Source organism: Molossus molossus, unplaced genomic scaffold, assembly GCF_014108415.1.
Source record: "Molossus molossus isolate mMolMol1 unplaced genomic scaffold, mMolMol1.p scaffold_m16_p_3, whole genome shotgun sequence".
NCBI lineage: Eukaryota > Metazoa > Chordata > Mammalia > Chiroptera > Molossidae > Molossus > Molossus molossus.
In genome coordinates, this window is record NW_023425366.1 from 100,307,119 (window position 1) to 100,328,125 (window position 21,007).

At 35.4% G+C, this 21,007-nt stretch overlaps 1 protein-coding gene across 15 annotated transcripts in view; it reads left to right on the plus strand.

The window, feature by feature from the left end:
• GTF2I (general transcription factor IIi) overlaps positions 1-21,007 on the plus strand; it is a 115,797-nt gene that overhangs the window by 48,368 nt on the left and 46,422 nt on the right. For 4 of the 15 annotated variants that reach the window (XM_036280776.1, XM_036280782.1, XM_036280786.1 and 1 more), the window contains 4 exons: positions 5,336-5,395; positions 7,362-7,418; positions 10,279-10,341; positions 20,788-20,898. In XM_036280776.1, the coding sequence (XP_036136669.1) occupies positions 5,336-5,395; positions 7,362-7,418; positions 10,279-10,341; positions 20,788-20,898 (291 nt within the window). The remainder of the gene's footprint in view (positions 1-5,335; positions 5,396-7,361; positions 7,419-10,278; positions 10,342-20,787; positions 20,899-21,007) is intronic. The other 11 variants (XM_036280778.1, XM_036280783.1, XM_036280789.1 and 8 more) reach the window with 5 other exon arrangements.

Consider the following 21,007-nt stretch of genomic DNA (forward strand, 5'->3'; position numbering starts at 1 on the left):
TCGATGTTTCTCTCTCTCTCTCTCTCTCTCTCTTCCTCTCTCTTTCCTACTCTATCTGAACAAAAAATAAAGAAATGTCCTTGGGTGAGGATAAAAAAACCAAACTTTTCCTCAATGATTCAGCTTTTACTTGTGATTTTTGCTCTTATGTTTCTTTTATTTTCTGCTTGCTTTAATTTTAATTTTGTTTTTCTTTTTTTAAAATATGTTTCTATTGTTTTTTTTTTTTTTAGAGAGAGAGATAGAAACATAGATGTGAGAGAGAAACATGGATTGGCTGCCTTCTGCAAGCTCCCCCAAAACCCAGGCATCGAGCCCAAAACCTGGGCATGTGCCCAGACCCAGAATTGAACTGGGACATGTCAGTACATGGGGCGAAGCTCAGCTCAATCCACTGAACCACACCAGAGGGGCTTAATTTTGTTTCTTAAGATAGAAGCTTAAATCACTGATTTGAGATCTTTTCCAATATAAGCATTTAATGCCGTAAATTTTTCTCTTAAGCATTAGTTTTGCAATACCCCATAAGCATTGATTTGTATTTTCTTTCAGTTCAAAATATTTACTTTTTAATTTTTTTTCCTTTATTGATTTTAGAGAGAGGAAGTGAGAGGGAGAGAGAGAGAGAAACATCAATGAAAGAGAACATCGATTGGCCACTTCCTGCATGCCCCCCACTGGTTATTGGGCCCACAACCTCGGCATGTATCCTAACTGGGAATCAAACCGGCGATCTTTGGTTTGGGTCGACGCTCAAACACTGAACCACACCAGCCGGACTCAAAATATTTTCTAATTTCTCTTGTGATATCCTATTTGTCCTGTGGTTTATATAGACGTGTGTAGTGTGTTTTTTGTTTTGTTTTGTTTTTTATTTTGTTAATCCTCACCCAAGGATGTTTTTCCATTGAACTTTAGATAGAGTGGAAGGGAGGGAGAGTAAGTTTGAGTACGAGTGAGAGAGAGAGAGAGAGAGAGAGAGAGAAACATTAATTTGAAAGAGACACATTGATTGGTTGCCTCCTCTGCGACCCTGATCACGGCTGGGATCGAATGTGCAACCCAGGTATGTGCCCTTGACCGGGAATCGAACCTATGACCCTTCAGTTCACTGAGCCAAACTAGCCAGGGCTAGACGTGTGTAGTTTTAATTTCCCTATACTTGTGGACTTTCAGATATCTTTCTGTTACTGATTTTCAGTTTATTTTCACTGTATTTAGAGAACATTCTTTGTATAATTTTAGTTATTTTAATTTTGTTAAGGTTGGTTGATAATTTGGAACAGATTTGCTATATCCTTATTGATATTTCTTTCTACTTGTTCTGTAATGTGCAAGAGTCTTAACATGTCCAACTGTCTATGTGCGTTTATCTGTTTCTCTTTTCATATCTGTCACTTGTGCTGTGTGTATTTTAAAGGTCCCTTGTTAGGTATCAGTATGTTAGAAGCTCCCTTCCCTTGGGCTACATTTCTGGCAACCAACCCTTGATGTGACTTGTAACAACCTAGATTAGTTTGTCTGGTTTTATATTTCATATAAATAGAATCCTTCAGCATTTACTCTTTTGTTTTAGACTTCTTTTGTAAAATAGAATGTAAGACATATTGTTGAGTGTACTTCATTTATTTGTATTGCTGTATTATAATTTCTTGTTTTTAAATATGTTTTTATTTATTTTTCTTTTTAAGGGAGAGAGAGAGAAACATCAGTGTGAGTGAAACATTCATCTGCTGCCTCCTGCACGTACCCCCACTGGACCTAAGTGCACAACCCCAATTCCTGTGTCCTGACCAGGAACCTCTCAGTCCATGGGACGATGCTCAATCCACTGAACCACACAGGCTGCGCTGTAATATAGTTTCTAAAATATTTTTTATTATTTAAAAATTTTTTTTTAATTTTTTTTCTTTTTTTTTTTTAATCCTCATCCGAGGACATTTTTCCATTTTTTGTACAGACAGAGTGGGAGGGAGAGAGAGGAAGAGAGAGAGAGAGAAACATCGATGTGAAAGGGACACATCGAGTGGCTGCCACCCGCACGACCAACCAGGGCCGGGGACAAACTGCAACCGAGGTACATGCCCTTAGCGGGAACCGAACCTGGGCCTCTCTGGACCGCAGGTGGACGCTCTAACCGCTGAGCCAAACCGGCCAGGGCTTGTTTATTTTTTTATCCTCACCTGAGGATATTTTTCTACCCATTATCAGATATAGTGGTAGGGAGGGAGAGAGAGACAGATAGACAGACAGAAACATCGAAGTGATAGAGCCACATCAACTGGTTGCCTCCCGCATGACCTTACCAGGACTAGGGCCGGGGACAAATCGCAACTGAGGTACTTGCCCTTTACCGGAATCGAACCTGCGACTCACTGGTCCACGGGCCGAGGCTCTAACTGCTGAGCCAAACCCGCTAGGGCTATTTATCTTCAGATGGAGTACGGGGAGGCAGGGGTGAGAGAGAGAGAGAAACATTGATGTGAGAGAGACACACATTGATTGGTTGCCTCCCCGACAACCCCAATCTTGGCCGGGGACCGAAGTGCACCCGAGGTACATGTGCCCTTGACCGGAATTGAACCCATGACTCTTTGGTCTGTGGGCTGATGCTCTAACCGCTGAGCCAAACACCAGCCAGGACCTAAATGCTTTTTAAAATGAAATGTTTAAAATCTACAAATAAAATGTCTGTTTGCCCAGGTTTACTGTATCTTAATATTTTGTTGTCTCCGTCTTGTACATGACTTACATGTTAAATATGTAATTGACACCCTTTTTTGAGCTCTCCAATATTTTTCATTTTTCCCTGTTCCAGCTGAATTAACCATTTTCTTGATATGAGGATTTTTCTTCCAGATAATAATTTTATATTTTTACTGTATATATATTTCCACAGAAGTATCAGTGTGTGTGTGTATATCCATGCACATACATTTTATGTGTAGTATTTTCTCATTTTTTAAGCTTGACACAAATGGTAGGTATCATATTTTATATATTGTGTATATGTTAGTGTGTGTCAGTCATTCAGTATAAGTTTTCAAGATGTATGTATTTTGTCACATGTACATTTAATACTGTCATTGTAGTGGTTATTTTGTGTGGTCATTTGTTCATTCTTTTACATAAGGACATTTATGTTTTCTTCCAAAACTTTTGGTATTCCCAAATAGTCTTGGACATATATCTCTGTGTACTTGTCAGTCTTCCTCAAAGGTAGTGGTACTCAGATGTGAGTGTTGGTAACATTCAATTTTCAATGACTGGTAGACCTACTAGCATTTTGAGTGTGTGAGTCAGATATGCTGCCTATGATATGATGAATAAAATCCAAATGTATATGGTTTAAACAGATGTAACTAAAATGATGCACCATAGATAATTTGAATGTTTAATGATCTGTGACAGTATGCTAAATGAAATAAAAGTTTAGCAATATTAATTTGAGCCCAGAAAAGAAAAGTAACAGGTATAAAGAATAATACATAATATAATAATAAGTCACTAAATTGGTAAAACTATTGCTACTTTTATATACCTAACAAGGTAGCCTCAAAATAAAAGTAGAAATAAAGAATTGACAGAATTATGACATACATACAGATCTAAGTCATTGAGTACTTAAAAATGATAAGTAGAATATTTGAACCTTACAGTTTAAAAACATGAGCTAGTTCATGGATATCCAGAACTCTGTCCCCAGCAAATAAATGTTTTTTTTATAAAGCATGAATCTTTTACAAAAATTGACTTTATACTTGTTCACAGATAGCCTTTAAAATTCCCTAAACATAATGTAATTTAGAACTGAGTAATAAACAGGTTATTTAAAATAGATATTCTAGCTCTGGTTGGTTTGGCTCAGCGGTTTGAGCGTCAGCCCACGAACCAGAGTTGCAGGTTTAATTCCGGTCGAGGGTATGAACCTCCATTGCGATTTGTTCCTTGACATGGTTGGGGTCGTGCAGGAACTAACCAGTCGATGTGTCTCTCTCACATTGATCTCTCTCACATCGATGTTTCTCTGTCTCTCCCTCTGCCTCCCCCCCACACTCTATTTGAAGATAAATGGAAAAATGTCCTCGGGTGAGGATTAAAAAAATAGAAATTCTGTGTAATAGGAATCCTAAGAAATTCACCTTGACTTAAAGAATGCCTAATGAAAAAGAATTAGAACAGAACAGTATTTTAATACCATATAGCTAAACTTGTGAAAAAGTAGCTAAAGCAGTATTTAGACGTCAATTACTACCCTTAGCTATAATTTAATTTTTTTTTTTTTCTGTATACCTTTACCTAGGATCACATGACTAGGAAGCAGTGAATCTGGCATTTGAATTCAGGTCTCTTTCATTCAGTGTCTTGCTCTTAGTTGAAATTCCAAATAGAAACAACTTTTGCATTTTTTAAATAAAATTGTGTTTCTCTATGACGTATCTTTTGCTTAACAATGTGTGGGTTTGTGTCTCTGTGAAATTTTTCATGCATTAGCAAGCCTTTCAAGAGTCTTAGAATATTTGCCAAAGCATATTATTCAGAGATAGTTAGTGAGGTGGTTTGTAATCCTATTCATGTGAGAACATGTTTTATGTTAAGTAGCTATTGAAAACTTTTTTTTGTTTAACTCTGTTTCATTATTTAAAATGCTTGAATAGTACATGCAGGTGTGTTACATTAATTTCTATAGCATTTTGTGAAGGTTTAATTAACCCAAAATATTTTATATGTTAATAATTGGAAAAGAACCATGTTATTAAAAAGTGCTTATAAATCTGCAAGAAAGGGGGATTCTGAATTAACTGTTAGTTTGTCATGTTTCTATTTCAAAGGAGATTCAAGCTTACTGATAGTTTAATTACATGATTTTAGGGATCCTGAGAAAGCTTTAACACTTTGATTCTGCATTTTCTTCAGTATGACAAAAGATTAAACAAATATTTGTCCAGGAAGGAACAAATATATCTTGTAAGATAAACCTGCACTTATAATCTGAATGACATAAAAGTTGCAGTTTGCTGTTATGAACCCTTTACTGTTAAAAAATATATCCATATTCACCATTTTAGACATATCATTACCATTCAATCCATATGTCTAGTCATTTTCAGAATTTCTTTTGACTGTCTATATATTCATTTATCTGAGCACACTTTTTTCCATTTCCTGAGACCATAAATTGGCACCACTCATTTTGTCAGTCATTTTTTAAATATTTTGCCTTTTTTGTTCATGAAAAGGCTATATTATTCCATATATTTTAAATTTCTTTACTAAAGTGACCCAAAATATATTTTTGGGATTACTTTTGAAGTATTATCTTTGTATTCCAAAGCAGGCCCTTCTGAAACTGATGATGTTGATGACAAACTCCCCCTTTCGAAGTCTTTGCAAGGTATATATAACTTTTCGCTTCCATTTTCACACATACTGTTTTTATTTAATGTTTCTTTATATTGGACAGACTGTGTTTTAGTATTTATATCTGTATTATTACTTTTCTAAATGGAAAAGGAAAAAAATGTATTGGCCTTTTTAAAAAAAACATATAAATGAACTTCACAAGCAACAATTTTTCAAAACCAATTTTCCTTTTGTGAATCTAGTAATGAATCTCGAAATGGGTACATGACACACTTTCATATTTAAGGTAAAGTACACATTTATACCTTATATCAGAATAGTCAGAAGTAAGGTTTTTATTGTATAGTTAGTAATGTAAATATCGATAAGGTCATGTTGATACTTAGCTTTATGAAAGGTTGTAAAATACCACTTGTAAATCCCTAAGTTGTTAATTGAATACTTTCTTGAGAATTTTTGTATAGTGTTCCCTAACTTGATGATCATATGCTGTTAGTGATGGCTTTTATTTCTTTCTGTCCTGGTTTTGAGCGCATAAGATTTATTTTCTGTAGCTTTACTTTTAATGTAAATGTAATTGTTTATTTCAGATTTAAAAAGAACAAAAAGGACACAAAGAATCATTGTTTACATGTACTTTTATAATATTGTGAAGGTTGAACAACCACCTTAAGTGTTCTTATTCTTTACCCAATGTTTTCTTTTTTAAGTACTGGTCTCTTCTGTCATCACTTTGACCTCACATCTTTGTTTTCGATATTAGAGTCAAAGAACCTAATGCTTCATAAATCCAAATCTTAGAAGTTTTAAGAATAGAGGGAAGGGATGGTGTGTTCAGAAAGTATACTGAAAAATTTTATTAAAGAATAATTCATGGCTCTAGATTTATAGATTTACCTAGTGTTTTGAGCTCAGGTGAGTTTCATAATATGAAGTGAAAAATAATCCCAAGATATTGGTGGCATTTTAAATTCAAAAGTGTTAGACACTGAGTGACAGTTTTTGAAACCAAAATCAGTGCTTTTTTAAAATCAAGATAAAATTTATTTAAAACCTGTATCTAAGTGTTGTGTGTTCAGTATAGTTTCTGAAATTAGTTATCACTGGATGACCAAATAAATTCAGTTTTGTTTCCCTTTCCCCCATGGGATTTATTTTTACTTATAGCTAATATATTTATACACAAAAACAGTGACTTTCAATCTTTTCCATGTTAGTAGTTTACACATTTAAGGACAGAGGATTAATATTTTGGGGGCAGTTTGGGTACTTAATCTAAGTGGCTCTCTAATGTTTTAGTGGATTATTTTCCTATTTATAAGTAAAGCTTCTGCGCTAGTAGGATGAGCCTGTTTACCTTGTGACTGCCTAACCTGATATATTGCTTTATGTTCCAATTTTTAGAAGCAGGCAGATTATATTACCTGAATTAAAATGCTTTTGAGACTAAAGGTAGTATCTTAAATTTTAACTTACAAATTTCCTTTAAGTACATCTTTGAATAAATACTGGGGATTGAGTTTCCATAGCTTCCACCATAGTAAAAATGGAAAGCAGGAAACATTTCACAGCAAAACCTGAACTTGTATATCTAGATTTAATAGTCTGTAAGAAAGAATTTACTCTGATTTGTAGTTTCTTTGTGTGTGCGTCATTTTCAGATGAGCATGGTACTCCGAAACAAAATTGTTCTGTTTCTCAAATTCTGACATCTATGAGTAATTATATTGTGTAATTATAGTAACTGACTATAAATCCCCAAACTTACTTAGGTTTACACTATATGTTTTACATTTTATAATAATTTCTTGAGTTTTCAAATGAATTTTTAAATCTTTTCTGAATTAGAGCACATAGTTTGAAATAACTATTGAGTTAAAGAATCAGTTTGTATATGTTGTATTATATGTTTTAAATTGTTTGCATTGTTACCTAGTTTTTCTTCTTTCATTGTAATATTTTACTGGTTTATTATATGTGGTTTATTTTCTTTTTAGGAAGCCATCATTCTTCAGAGGGCAATGAAGGAACAGAAATGGAAGTACCAGCAGAAGGTTAGAAATAAAGGGATTTTTATTTTGCTGTATTTGCATTATGTTCTATATTATAGAAATTACTATCCTTAAAACACCTTATTTGGAAATAAAAAGATGACTGTTTTTGGTATGCCTTCTTAGCCAACAGGTTTTTTTTATACTCTTTTACTGTACTGAATTATAAAGCATATGGCAGTGAAAACTTAAGTGGTAAGTAAAACTCTTCCTGATGCAAAATGCTGTCCTTTTTTTCCTGGTCATCTTGTGCCATATTAACATTTTTATTCTTTTATTTTTTGTTAATACTCACCAGAAGATATTTTTTCCATTGATTTTTAGATAGAATAGGTGGGAGGGAGAGAGAGAAGGAGAGAGAGAGAGAGAGAGAGAGAGAGAGAGATTACCTCCTGCATGACCCCACTGGGGCTGGGGATTGATTGAACCCGTAACCCAGGAATTGAATCCGAGACTCTTCAGTCTGTGGGCCAACACTGTAACCACTGAGCCAAACCAGCCAGGGTAATATTAACATTTTCTAAAGAAGGAAAGTTTTCAGTATTATATTTTTTAAAGAATATTTTTAAAATTAATTTAAGGGAGAGGGAGAAAGAGAGAAACATCAATCGACTGCCTCCTGTACAATCCCAACTGAGAATCGAGCCCACAGCTGGGCATGTACTCTGGCTGGGAATTGAACCTGTGACCTCATTGCATGGGACGACACTCAACCCATTGAGCCACTCCAACCAGGCATGTTTTAGTATTTTAGAATTATAATTATTCCTGGCTCTGTTCATATTTCATTTTTAAACATTCTATTTAATATGCTATTTTAAAAAAGTTTTTTATTGATTTTTTTTAGAGATAGAATAACAAAGAGGGAGATCAAGAAACATCCATGAGAGAGAGAAACATTGAACAGCTGCTTCCTGCACACTCCTTACTGGGTATTCTGCTGGAAACCCAGGCATGTACCCTAATTGGGAATTGAACCAGCAACCTCTCAGTGCATGGGATGATGCTCAATCCATTGAGCCACACCAGCCAGGGCTAATGGTGCCTTTTTTTATTTTTATTTTTTTTTTATTATTATTTTTTTATCCTCACCCGAGGACATTTTTCCATCCTTTGTACAGACAGAGTGGGAGGGAGAGAGAGGAAGAGAGAGAGAGGGAAGCATTGATGTGAAAGGGACACATCGAGTGGCTGCCACCTGCACGACCAACCAGGGCTGGGGACAAACTGCAACCAAGGTACATGCCCTTAGCGGAAACCGAACCCGGGCCTCTCCGGACCGCAGGCCGACGCTCTAACCGCTGAGCCAAACTGGCCAGGGCAATGGTGCCTTTTTAAAAGTAGGATAATATATTCTGCATAAAATTAATAAAGGAAAGATTTACTCTCTACTTATTTTTATACCCACAACTACTTCATGAACTTTTTCTATCAGCCATCTTCCTTTGCTCTCAGGATTGAATGAATATTTAACTGTGATACAGCTTTTTAAGTTATTGGAGTCGTGAGTTAAACTGTTAGCATGTAAAATGGCTTCCTATTTCTAAGTGGTTTATATTGTTTCAAAAGAGTTTTTGTAGATTGTTTCCAAGGAAAATGACTGGTAAGGTAACTGAAACTTGTTTTAGAATTATTATTTCTCTCATAATCTGGTCGTGTTGTACCTTATTTTTCTAGGGTAAAAATTGAAAGTATTCTGTAACTTTTTACTCTGTGTATGTGCTTTTTTATTTTATTTAAAAAAATCATTACTTTGGTCTTTTACCCTCTCTGAGTGGAGGGAGTTCTTAAGGTCCCTGGAATGTTCTTAAGGTCCAAATTCAATTTTGGAATTATGGTTTCTAAATGGAATACATTTCTTGCAGAAATATTAAGATGCTCATTTTAAACTATTTTAGGCTTTTTTTTTAGCTCTTTTTATAGAAGATAGTGTGCGTGAATTTTTTTTTATGTTTTACTGTGTGGAGGTTATCAGATCTTTTATCTGTAACAAAATCTTCTATTTTGAATTGGTAGTATTTACAACGAAATTCCTGTATATAAAATACATGGGACAGGGTTCATTAGGCACTATGAATTACTTCACAGTTTACAATTTTATCTTTAGATATTAGGCTTTCAAATACATATTTTTGAGGAGATTTGTATTGTCATATTACAGTGTTTAATAGAGTTGAATCAAACCTGGGTTCTGGTCTTTATTTCTTTACTAACCAGTAAACATAATCTTTGGCAAATCAATTAATCTTTCAACCTTTGCAAAATTAAAGAGAGTTGATAAAGATACTTTCTAGCTTATAGCACTAACATTCTGATGTACATATATTTTGTGCAGTAACACAAATATTAATAAAATATTTAATTTTTAAAAGTATCTTGCATATAAAGTCAGGGGATATAGTTCTGTGTGTATTTTTTATAGTCATTTTCTTGGTCTGAAGGTCCCCACTGCAAAAATTGTGGTTTTATTTAACAATATTATAAACCACTCATAGGATTTCAGAACGTAGAGAAGTAGTAGTTAAAAAAAAAAAAGTATTTGTTTTTATTCTAGCATTTTGTAGTTACAGCAGAAAAATAACTGTGACTTCATTATAATCTTACTCCTCTAAAAATACAAGTTATTTTGAATCCATTAATGCAGATAACTTGGTATTATCTAATAGTTTTCCAGAATTTTTCAATTTTTAAAAATCCCTATTTCTAATTAAAGGGGTCATATATTTTAATAAATATGAGATGAATTAAAATGCCAGTAAATTTTTATAGTAGGCTGCTTTTGGAGTATCAGATCAATAAAATGTTGGAACATATAGAAAGTGCTTTATAATGAATGTCATTTTAGAATTTTATTTTTTTCAAGATTCTACTCAACATGTCCCTTCAGAAACAAGTGAGGACCCTGAAGTTGAGGTGACTATTGAAGGTTAGTTATTGAAAAGCCTTGATTCCAAAAGTTTACTTCTGGTCATAAAAACACTTGTCACATTCACATTTCTAAGTATGCATTTCATTCATTCTTAAAGGAAACTTGTGATAAAATTGAAGCATATATGTGTATGTGTGACCAAAGCAGCCCACTTCCCAGCAGTGCACCCAGTGCTTTGGGAGTTTTAGACAAAAAAGTAAGCCGTGAAAAAGAGTAGTGGACCAGGCCATACCTCCTACCATTGGGAATTGAGAATCAAAAATAAAAACTATGACCAGACTGGATGCACATGAAACCAGATTTTGTAATCTGTTATTGGGTTGTTGTGATAGCTAGGTCTAATTAGTATCAGTAACCCTGATATCTACTTGAATAAAGTGGAGGAGAAAAGTGTTGATAGTTCAGTCCATTTTTAAAGTGAGTTTCCCCCCTCAAATACTATTAGAGGCTAATATAAATATAACCTGTTCTTAAAAACTGTTTTTTGAAGCAGTGCCTACAATATATTTTAAACTAATCTCATAGCTAAAGTTGCTTTAAACATAGTTTTTTCTTTTTCACAGATAATGCATGTAATGTAGATGAGCAAGTTTGTCCTGAATTATTTAAAAATTCAGCTAATATAATTATTAACAGTATCATTTCATAGTTAATAAAGTACATATTGATTTTTTCCTTTTAAATTGTCTCACACTATTCCTCTATAAAATTTCCCCCTCAAAATAATTCTTTCCTAAGGAAAAATAATGAAACAGTGCAACAAATTATTCTGTTATGTTTATACCTGCTCAGCTCTAAAGCCCCTGTACTCACTTTATTGTATATACATCTAAAAGTAATTTTGATGTGTGTATGTATACATGTGTATATATAATTTTATAAAAATACATAGATGCTTTCAGCATACAACATTATAATGAACATTTAAAATACACATATATCACATTTACCATAGGTTTTTTTTTTTCCATAACCACACTCTTGGTACTTCATTTTTATTCTTTTAATGCTGCATAACCTTTCTTGATTTTTGTCTCTCCCTCTAATAGCCTATGTACTCTTCATGTCACTTGATTATTTATGGTGTTTGGCTACTTACAACTAACTACTCAAAATATATCTGTTCATTGCTACTAAAATATATGTTGATTGCTAGCTTTCACCTAACATGAGAATTTTTTTCATCCTTTATGTCTCAAAATAATATATATGTTTCTTTTATTATTAATATAATTTCACTAACCTAAAGCAGTTTCAGTTGTTTCAATTTAGCATTAAATAATTTAATTTGGTTTTTGTTATAAATCTTATTAACCATCAGAGAAGAAAATCTTACAAGCGTATAAATAGTATAAATACTGAGAACTTTGTCCTTTCTATACAGATAGGGAAAATAGATTATTATTAAAATTTATTAGGACAAATCTTTAAATAGGAAAATAACCAAGTTATTTTTATCAAATCTTAGAGCAGATGAAAGCTGTATTAAAATTGTTTAGAAAGTAAATACATACTTTTACAGTATAAGACCTTTAAATAGATGTTAATGATAATCATAAATTAAGTGGCTCATGAACCTGAAACGTGTCCATCTTTTCAATTTTAAGTTTTTGGCGGGAGTGATAAATCTTATTTTTTTAAAACTAATACGTACTACACTGAGCTTTATCATCCAGATTTGTCAATAAGTAGTAGAATTTTACTATGTGGGTGGCTTTGTGTTCAGAAGACCAGTGAAATACGATTTCTGTGTAAGTAATTTCTTTATAGAGTAGTATTTTCTGTGGCATGTATGCTTGTGAACAAACTCTGTATCAGCCTTAATTAAATTGCTAATTGTTTTTTATCCATATATTAAGGAGGGTAAAATTTTAAGTCCATGATACTAACAATGAAGGTCAAATGATAACTTGCACATCTGTTTCATAAATACTTACTTTTGTCCGGAAAGATTATTACAAAATGGTAGAAACTTGTTTAATATTTATAGTTAGAGACCTGACTTTTGGTATATACTCATAATAGAAAAAATACACAGGCACCGAAATTGTTGTTTTTTTTCCCCCTCACTTGACATTTTTTCCATTTTTTTGTTCAGATAGAGTGAGAGGGAGAGAGGGGAAGAGAGAGAGAGAAACATCGATGTGAAAGGGACACATCAAGTGGCTGGCTGCCACCACACAACCCAACCAGGGTCGGGGACAAACTGCAAATGAAGTACATGCCCTTAGCGGGAACCGAACCCCGGTCTCGGGACCACAGGCTGACACGCTAACCACTGAGCCAAACTGGCCAGAGCTGAAATTGTTATTTTTAAATTTTTAATGTAAGTGATCCAAAAAAAGACCCCTATTGTCTTTTGTTTAATGGGAGGAAAAATTTCCTGCCTTTCATGAACAAGGCAAGTTTAAAAGCAAAAGTGTATATATATAGAAAATGATGTTAGTTTTGTTCAATAAAATACTGGAATGAGATAAATGAAGATAATCCTGCATGCCCATGGATGACCTTTATTTTCTCCTTTTGTATATATCTGTGTTTTTCAAATAGTTTATAGAAAAGATTAAAGAATTTGGTTATCATGTAAATTTGTCAGATTTTCCATAGTACTTTGTGTTTGTGTGTGTGTGTGTGTGGGGGGTTATTGTTGTTGTTGTTAATCCTCACTTGAGGATATTTTTCCATTGATTTTCAGAGTTGGGGGGGGGAGAAAGGGAAACATCAATTGGTTGCCTGCTGCATGCACCCCTACTGGGATCAAACTTGTAATGCAGGTCTGTGCCCTTGACCTGGGAACCAAACCCCTAACCCTTTGGTCCTGGGGTGGTGGTACCTGTCATCTTCTGGTGCTATCCTTTTTTGTGAAATTCGTGCTTAGGATCTTGGTAAATATTTGGCTGCTGCATATAATTAACGATTACACTATTCAAATGTTCATTTCATCATTCTGCAAATAACCAGCAACTTGTACATATTGGGGAGGGACTGTGTACTAGGTACCAAGGATTTAGGAATGAACAAGGTAGGCAAAGTCCATGGGAGGGTTTTGAACAAAGGAGCAACAGGTTTTGTCCTTTACTTTGGAGAAGCAAGACTGCTGTGTTTTGGAAGTCTGAGATCAGAACATACATAGTAGAAGCAAGAATTCCAGCATAGAAGGCTTTTCAGTGCTTTAGAATAGGATGGTAGCAGTGTGCATAAGGGGTTGAGTTCTGGGTATGTTCTAAAGATAGAGCCAATACCTTTGCTGTTTGTCATTGTGTAATTGCTATGCTTATTTTATAAATGTAACTGGATAGTTCGTAGAATCTCTGGTTGAGTAGGTTAGCATTTGAAGATTTTAAAAAAAGTTTTGTATTGATTTTAGAGAGAGGGAGGGAGGGAGGGAGAGAGAAAGAGAACCATTAATTGGCTGCCTCCTGCACACCCGCTACTGAGAATTGAGCCCGAAACTTGGGCATGTGCCCTGACCCAGAATTGAAATAGAATCCAGCCAGCAACTTCTTGGTGCATGGGATGACGCTCAACCAACTGAACCACACCAGCCAGGGCACATTTGAAAATTTTGTGTTAGAATGGTTATGACCTGGATCCATGGGTGAAAAATGCCATTTATTACATTGAAGCATGTACGGTAATTAATGGCTTTGAGTAATTTCAAAAGAGATACACTGACTGGTTTATTTTGATTTCTTTTTGTTTACTTTGAATAGGTTTCAGATTGTATGATAAAACATTACAATTGATTATATGGAAAATAAGTGTCAGAAAATGTTTTATATTCTATTAATGCATTCATCAATGAGATTGCACTGACAAATTTTACTTCTGAAGTCTGTATTAGCTATAAGTGTATTGTAAATATGATACCAAAAGAAGAACATATATTTTTTTAATACATTTTGAGTTAGGGACTGTTGCCATTTTTTTTTGCTTTAGAGCCCCTCGTGTTAGTACTAGTAGAATAACTATTATATATTCCTGAATAATAGCTTTTGCATATGAAAATATTTTGAAACTTGTTTTTATAAGCTTTTAGTTTTGATGCTATAAATAGTTTGGGCTTAATTTTGAAGCATCCTGAAATAGTGTCTTTTTACACAAAAATGGTAGTTTATAATATTGAAACACCATGATATTTAGAAAACAGTGCTATTGCAGGACTGAGTCATTAGAGGGAAACTCGTGGAGCTTTATTTGATAGTCTCTGCTGCAGAGAAATAATTTTGATTTTGAGGTCAATAAAAACATTTTCTCATCCTTTCTCAACACCAGTTACAGCTTTCTATTTTTAGCAGAGTGGAGAAAAAAATGGAAGTTGTGGTTAAATTCATTGCTACTATGATTTAAACGGGTTACTCTTTTAATATAATGTGTGGTGTGAAATCTTATCATCACAGATAATTAAATTCATTCTCTGTATTTGTTCACATTTAATAGATTGAACTTCATTACTTGTTACTTGAGAAATGTGATATCACTTTTCAATGTTTTATAATCTTCATTAAAGATTATAAGTCATTTGTTGTCTTGTTAAAAAACACTCTCCCAGATTTGCCTTTTTTCTTATTTATACTATTAAATCCTTTTTGTTGTAAAATAGGTCAGAATGAAGAACCAAGTTCTTGACGCTAAAGAAAAGCGCTCTTGGCGTTTCACCTTGGCCTCAATTTCAGCAGTTCAGATTATAATTGAGATTACTATAATAATTAATAATACAATTAGTATAATATTAGTTATATATTATAATTATTAATTATAATTAATATAACTTTACTATCATCCTGTAGCTGTCTTGTGTTTTCATTTTATACTCTTTCAGCTTTAATTTTATGTAATTCAGTTACTAACCAGTTTAAATGATTGTCTACAGATATTTTAGGTGAGATTTAGCCTATAGGAAAATACATCTTTTAGTTTTTTTGTTTTTTTTTTAATCCTCGCCCAAGGACATTTTTCCATTTTTTGTTCAGATAGAGCGGGAGGGAGGGAGAGAGGAAGAGAGAGAGAGAGAGAAACATGGATGTGAAAGGGACACATCGAGTGGCTGCCACCCGCACGACCAACCAGGGCTGGGGACAAACTGCAACCGAAGTACGTGCCCTTAGCGGAAACCGAACCCGGGTCTCTCTGTACCGCAGGCCGACGCTCCAACCGCTGAGCCAAACCGGCCAGGGCCATCTTTTAGTTTTTAATATGTTTTTTGTATATGCCCCTAACGGGAACTGAACCCGGGACTCTCTGGTCCACAGGCCTGCGCTCCAGCTGCTGAGCCAAACCGGCCAGGGCTATTTTTTAATATGTTTTAATTGATTTTCTAGAGGGAGAAGAAGGGGGAGAGAGAGAGAGAGAAACATTGATGAGAGAGGAACATCAGTCACCTGCCTCCTGCATGGACCCTACTGAGGATTGAGCCCAAGACCTGGGCATGTGCCCTGACTGGGACCTCTCAGTCAATCCACTGAGGCACACTGGTCGGGCTGAAGGCCAAATGTTTTAAAGATACCTAATGTTTTCCCAAATGTGTCTACTTAGGTTTGAATCTAATGACTTAATAATATGTTATAGGTCTTTTGACCATTTTTAATCCTTATAGTAATTTAATAATTATAAGCTCAGGTGACATATTCAAGTTTTATTTTGAGTAGTTTGGCGTTTTTTAAAATTTTTTTCCTTTATTGATTTTTTTAGAGAGAGAAGAAGTGAGAGGGAGAGATAGAAACATCAATGAGAGAGAACATTGATTGGCTGCCTCCTGCATGATCTCCACTGGGGATTGAGCCCACAATCTGGCCATGTGTCCTGACCAGAAATTGAACCAGTGACTTTTTGGTGCATGGGTTGACGCTCAACCACTGAGCCACACCAGCCGGACATTTGTCATTTTGTAAAAATAATTTCTTATTTTTCAATTACAGTTGACATATAATATTATATTAGTTTCAGGTGTACACCCCAGTGATTGTACATTATAAAACTTATTAAGTGATCATTCTGAAAAATCTCATATCCACCCAACACCATACATTGTTATTAGAATATATTGACTATATTCCCTGTGCTGTACTTCACACCCTGATGACTACACTATTATTACTAATTTGTGCTTCTAAATCCCTTCACCTTTTTCACCCATTCCTCCAACATCCCCCTCATCTGGCAACTGTCAAAATTTTCTCTGTATTTATGACTGTGTTTATGTTCTGTTTGTTTATTTTGAATTTTAGATTCAGTTGTTGATGGATAATGTATTTATTGCCATTTTATTGTTCTTTTTTAAAATTTTTATTTTTGTTAGAGATGTTTCTCCTTTTTCCCTAAAGATTGTTTCTTTTTTCTATCCTCACCTGAGGATATTTTTCCATTGATTTTTAGATAGAGGGGAAGGGAGGGAGAGTAAGTTTGAGTATGAGAGAGAGAGAGAGAGAGAGAGAGAGAGAGAGAGAAACATTGATTTGAGAGAAACAGCGATTGGTTGCCTCCTGCATGACCCCAACTGGGGCCATAATCGAACCTGAAACCTAGGTATGTGCCCCTGCCCAGAATTGAACCGGAGATCTTTTGATGCGAAGGCTGACGCTCTAACTACCAAGCCAAACTGGCCAGGGCTATTGTTCATATTTTTTATCTTATTTTTTCTTCTTAAAGAATACCCTTTAACATTTCATGTAATACTGGTTTGGTGGTGATCAGAACTCCTTTAACTTTTTCTTTTCTGGGAAGCTGTTTATCTGACCTTAAATTCTAAATGATAGCTTTACTAGGGAGAGTAATATTGGTTGTAGGTCCTTGCTTTTCATCACTTTGAATATTTTTTGCCACTCCTTTCTGGACTTCAGAGTTTCTTTTCAGAAATCAGCTGACCAGAGTCTAACAGGCACTCCCTTGTAGGTAACTTAACTGCTTTTCTCTTGCTGCTTTTAAGATTCTCTCTTTGGCATTTTAATTATGATGTGTCTTGGTGTGGGCCTCTTTGGATTCATCTTGTTTGGGACTCTATGAGCATCCTGGACTTTCTTTCACCAGGTAAGGGAAATTTTCTGTTATAATTTTTTTAAATAGGTTTTCAATTTCTTGTTCCCTTCAGCCACCCCCATGATGTGAATGTTGGTACACTTGAAGTTGTCCCAGAGTGCCCTGCACTATCTTCATATTTTGGATTCTTTTTTTCTTTTTGCTGTTCTGATTGGGTGTTTTTTACTTCCTCATATTCCATATTGTTGATTTGATTTTTGGCATCCTTTACTCTTCTATTGATTCCCTGTAAATTACTCTTCATTTCAGTTAGTGTATCCTTCATTTCTGACTGGATCTTTTTATGCTATTGATTTTCTCCCTAAATTCTTTGAGCATCCTTGTAACTATTGTTTGAACTCTGTGGTAGTTTGCTTGCTTCCATTTCATTTAGTTCTTTTTCTGGGGATTTCTGTTTTCATTTGCAACATGTTTCTTTGTCTCTGCATTTTTGCAGCTTCCCTGTGTTTGTTTCTATGTGTTAGGTAGAGCTGCTATGTTTCCCTGACTTGGAGAGTAGCCTTGTGTAATAGGTGTCATGTAGTGAGGTCCCAGAGGCTCCGCCTACCCAGTCACTTGAACTGGGCACTCCAGGTATACACCTGTGTGGACTGTGTGTGCACTTTCCTGTTGTAGATGAGCCTTCATTGATGTTGGCGTCACTGGGAGGGATTGACTTCAGGCCAATTGGATCTGAGGACCAGCTGTTAATATAGCAGAAAAGCTGCTGTGCAGGAGCCGACCCTATGGACAGGACTTGCTTCAGGGGGCTTTGGTGCTCACTGAGTCCGCTCCCTGAGTGTGTTGCTCGTGGAGATGGTAGGGTTGTAATCTGGCATGGTCTGAAGCTGACAACTGGGTGCACTGGCTCTGGGGTCTCCTAGGAGGTGCAAAATTAGCTCCTGCCTGTGCCCTGCCTGGGGCTACTTGGCATGAGCTACAGAGTGATCTTCAGATGATTGGTACTTGTATTGGGCTTGGAGGTACCCAGGAGAGGCCAAGCTGTCAACAAAGGCAGGCTGCTGTTAGTGTTGAGCCTGGGGCCACTTATGGAGAGGTACGGGGCATGCTGAGACCATTTGCTGCTTGTTTGAGAGATTTTAGGAAAGTCCAATGCATGAGGCAAGAGAGGCCGGTTGTATAGAAAAGCCATGGGAAATGGCTTGGATGAGTCCACAAGTTCAGTGGGGCAGGGTCTCTGGGAATCACCAGGGCTGGGGAAACAGTGAGAGCCAGGTTGATGGAAACTCAGATATGGTGCCTGCCTGTGAGCTCTTTGGTGGGGAGGGCTCAGCAGAGGAACAGTGGCCTCTGCCAGCTCTTTTATCTGGGAGAATGCTGCCCCCCTCAGCTCTTGCTCTGATGCCAGACAATTTAGTTCCTCCCCATATATGCCTGGTTCCTTTCAGGCTGCTGCCCCAGCACTGGAGCTCTGGGGGAGTGCGTCTCAATAAGTACATTCTCGGGCCCTTTAAGAGGAACTGCTTTGGACTCCAGCAGCCTTCATGCCACTCAGCCATGATCCCTGCTGGTTTTTACACCTTAAAGATATGATGACTTCTTTTTCTGGTACTGGAACCCTAGGCTAAAGGGTCTGGTGTGGGGCTGAGCCCTTTTACTCCTCAGGGGGGACCTCCATAGCCAAGATATCCCTCCCGAGTAAAAACCGCAACATGTGAGTGTGGGACCAGCCCGTTCGGCACCTCTACTCCTCCTACCAGTCTCTTTGTGGCTTCTTTAATTTTTTAGTTGTAGTACTTCCATTCTATCAGATTCCAGCCAGTTCTGAATGATGGTTGTTTGTAATTGTAATTTTGATGTGGTTGTGGGAAGAGGCAAATACAGTGTTTACTTACCCTGCCATCTTGACCAGAAGCCCGTCATTTTTAAATAGTTTTCTACCATAGATTTTTTTTTCTGAATTTGAACATGCGTCTCTACAGTGGTATTCAATACATGACAGTTTTTATAGTGTCATAAGTTGTCTATATGATGTTTTCCTAAAATAGTATCGCCTATATTAGCATTTTTGTCTTTCCCAGCTCATAACATAATTGGGTCATAATGACACTTTATCTGGTATTGGTGACATTGGTATCTTTTTCTCCTATTGGTTAGAATAGTCAGTGAATAATTTCAGGTTACCAGAGTATCTGTTGACATTATAGAAAGAACCCAAAGTCAGTATACCAGGGCAACAAAGTCTGATTGTGTACTCTGATAGCAAGGAGATATAAGTATTCTAGGTGTTAGTCAGAGTTTCTTCTTGACTAGTATACAAAGTATATAAAAGTTACCTATTGTTCTCCCAGGTGACACTGTATATGGGGCTGAATTTGGATTTCATGTTATGTTTTCTGTTTGAGAGTTTACCTCTTAGTTTAATGGGAAAAGTTATACCCATAAACTAATCTCAGCTGTACTATCTATTGATGTGACATGGTTAAGTCATATAACATTCTCTGAGCCTGTTTCTTAAAATAACAATGAAAATTACACTGATCTAAAAAGATAACTTTTGTATTTTAATGGTATCTTTTGGTTATTACTGTGTCTTTAAGACAGTAATTATTTTCTTTTCTAGCTCATATTTATTTTTAAGTACAGATGTCTTAAAATTATATTTTCAATAATTTACACAGAGTGCTTGAGCAGAAAACTTAGTACTGTGCCACTTGACATTTTTAGGGACTATAATATGACAGTGATATCTTATTATTTGAGCCAAATGTCCTCAATTCTAGTATTAGATATAGTAAAGTATCATAGCAGGGTTGAATTGCAGACATATCCATGAGGAAATTAGCATGAACTCTTATACATGTGTCTTGAGAAGTCTATATTCTGTGCTTAAATATCTGATTGCTCATTTCTACATAGGTCTTTGTTGACTAAATCAGGATTACCTTTTTCAAAATAATGGAGTCCTATTTATTTAATTTTATAAATTCTGTGTTTAAGTGGTTGATACATAGTTATTCAACCTCCCTTGTTTATGTATGCATATAAGTTTAAATATTTTTCCATTCAATTTTCTCTCCCCTTCCTTATATATTTATATAAATGTAGGTATCTTTCTCCATTAAAGCCTTTTTCTTGAAAGACAAAATATAATATAGTTCTAGAAAATAAAATATAATTCTAGGCAGCTGTCTCAGCAGTTATGAGGGGAGAAGGGGAAATGTGTAAAGACAATTCAAATTAAGCAAAGTAAATAAAAAATGAAAGTGACAGGGAAAATTAGATATATTCACTTGAGCATACCCCAGAATAGTAGGATTCAAATGTAACTGGGAAAAATATGCTGAAAGTGACAATACAGAAATAATGATTTAAAAGCCCCTCATTTTCTGAATGTTGAGGATTTAACAGGTGGTGGCTCTCACTCATTAGTATGTTCCTCCAGTGATGACAGTTTTCTTTTTCAAGATGATGATTATTCTCCACCTACCAAGAGACCAAAGAGCAATGAGCCACCCCAGCCACCAGCCACTGAACCTGCCAATGCAGGAAAACGGAAAGTGAGGGAGTTCAACTTTGGTAAGTTCTTGATTAAATACAGGCCTTTTTTCTTTTTTTTAAATTTTGTTTTAATATGTTGTTACTGATTTTTTTAGATAGAGAGTATGGGCGATAGAAACATCAGTAG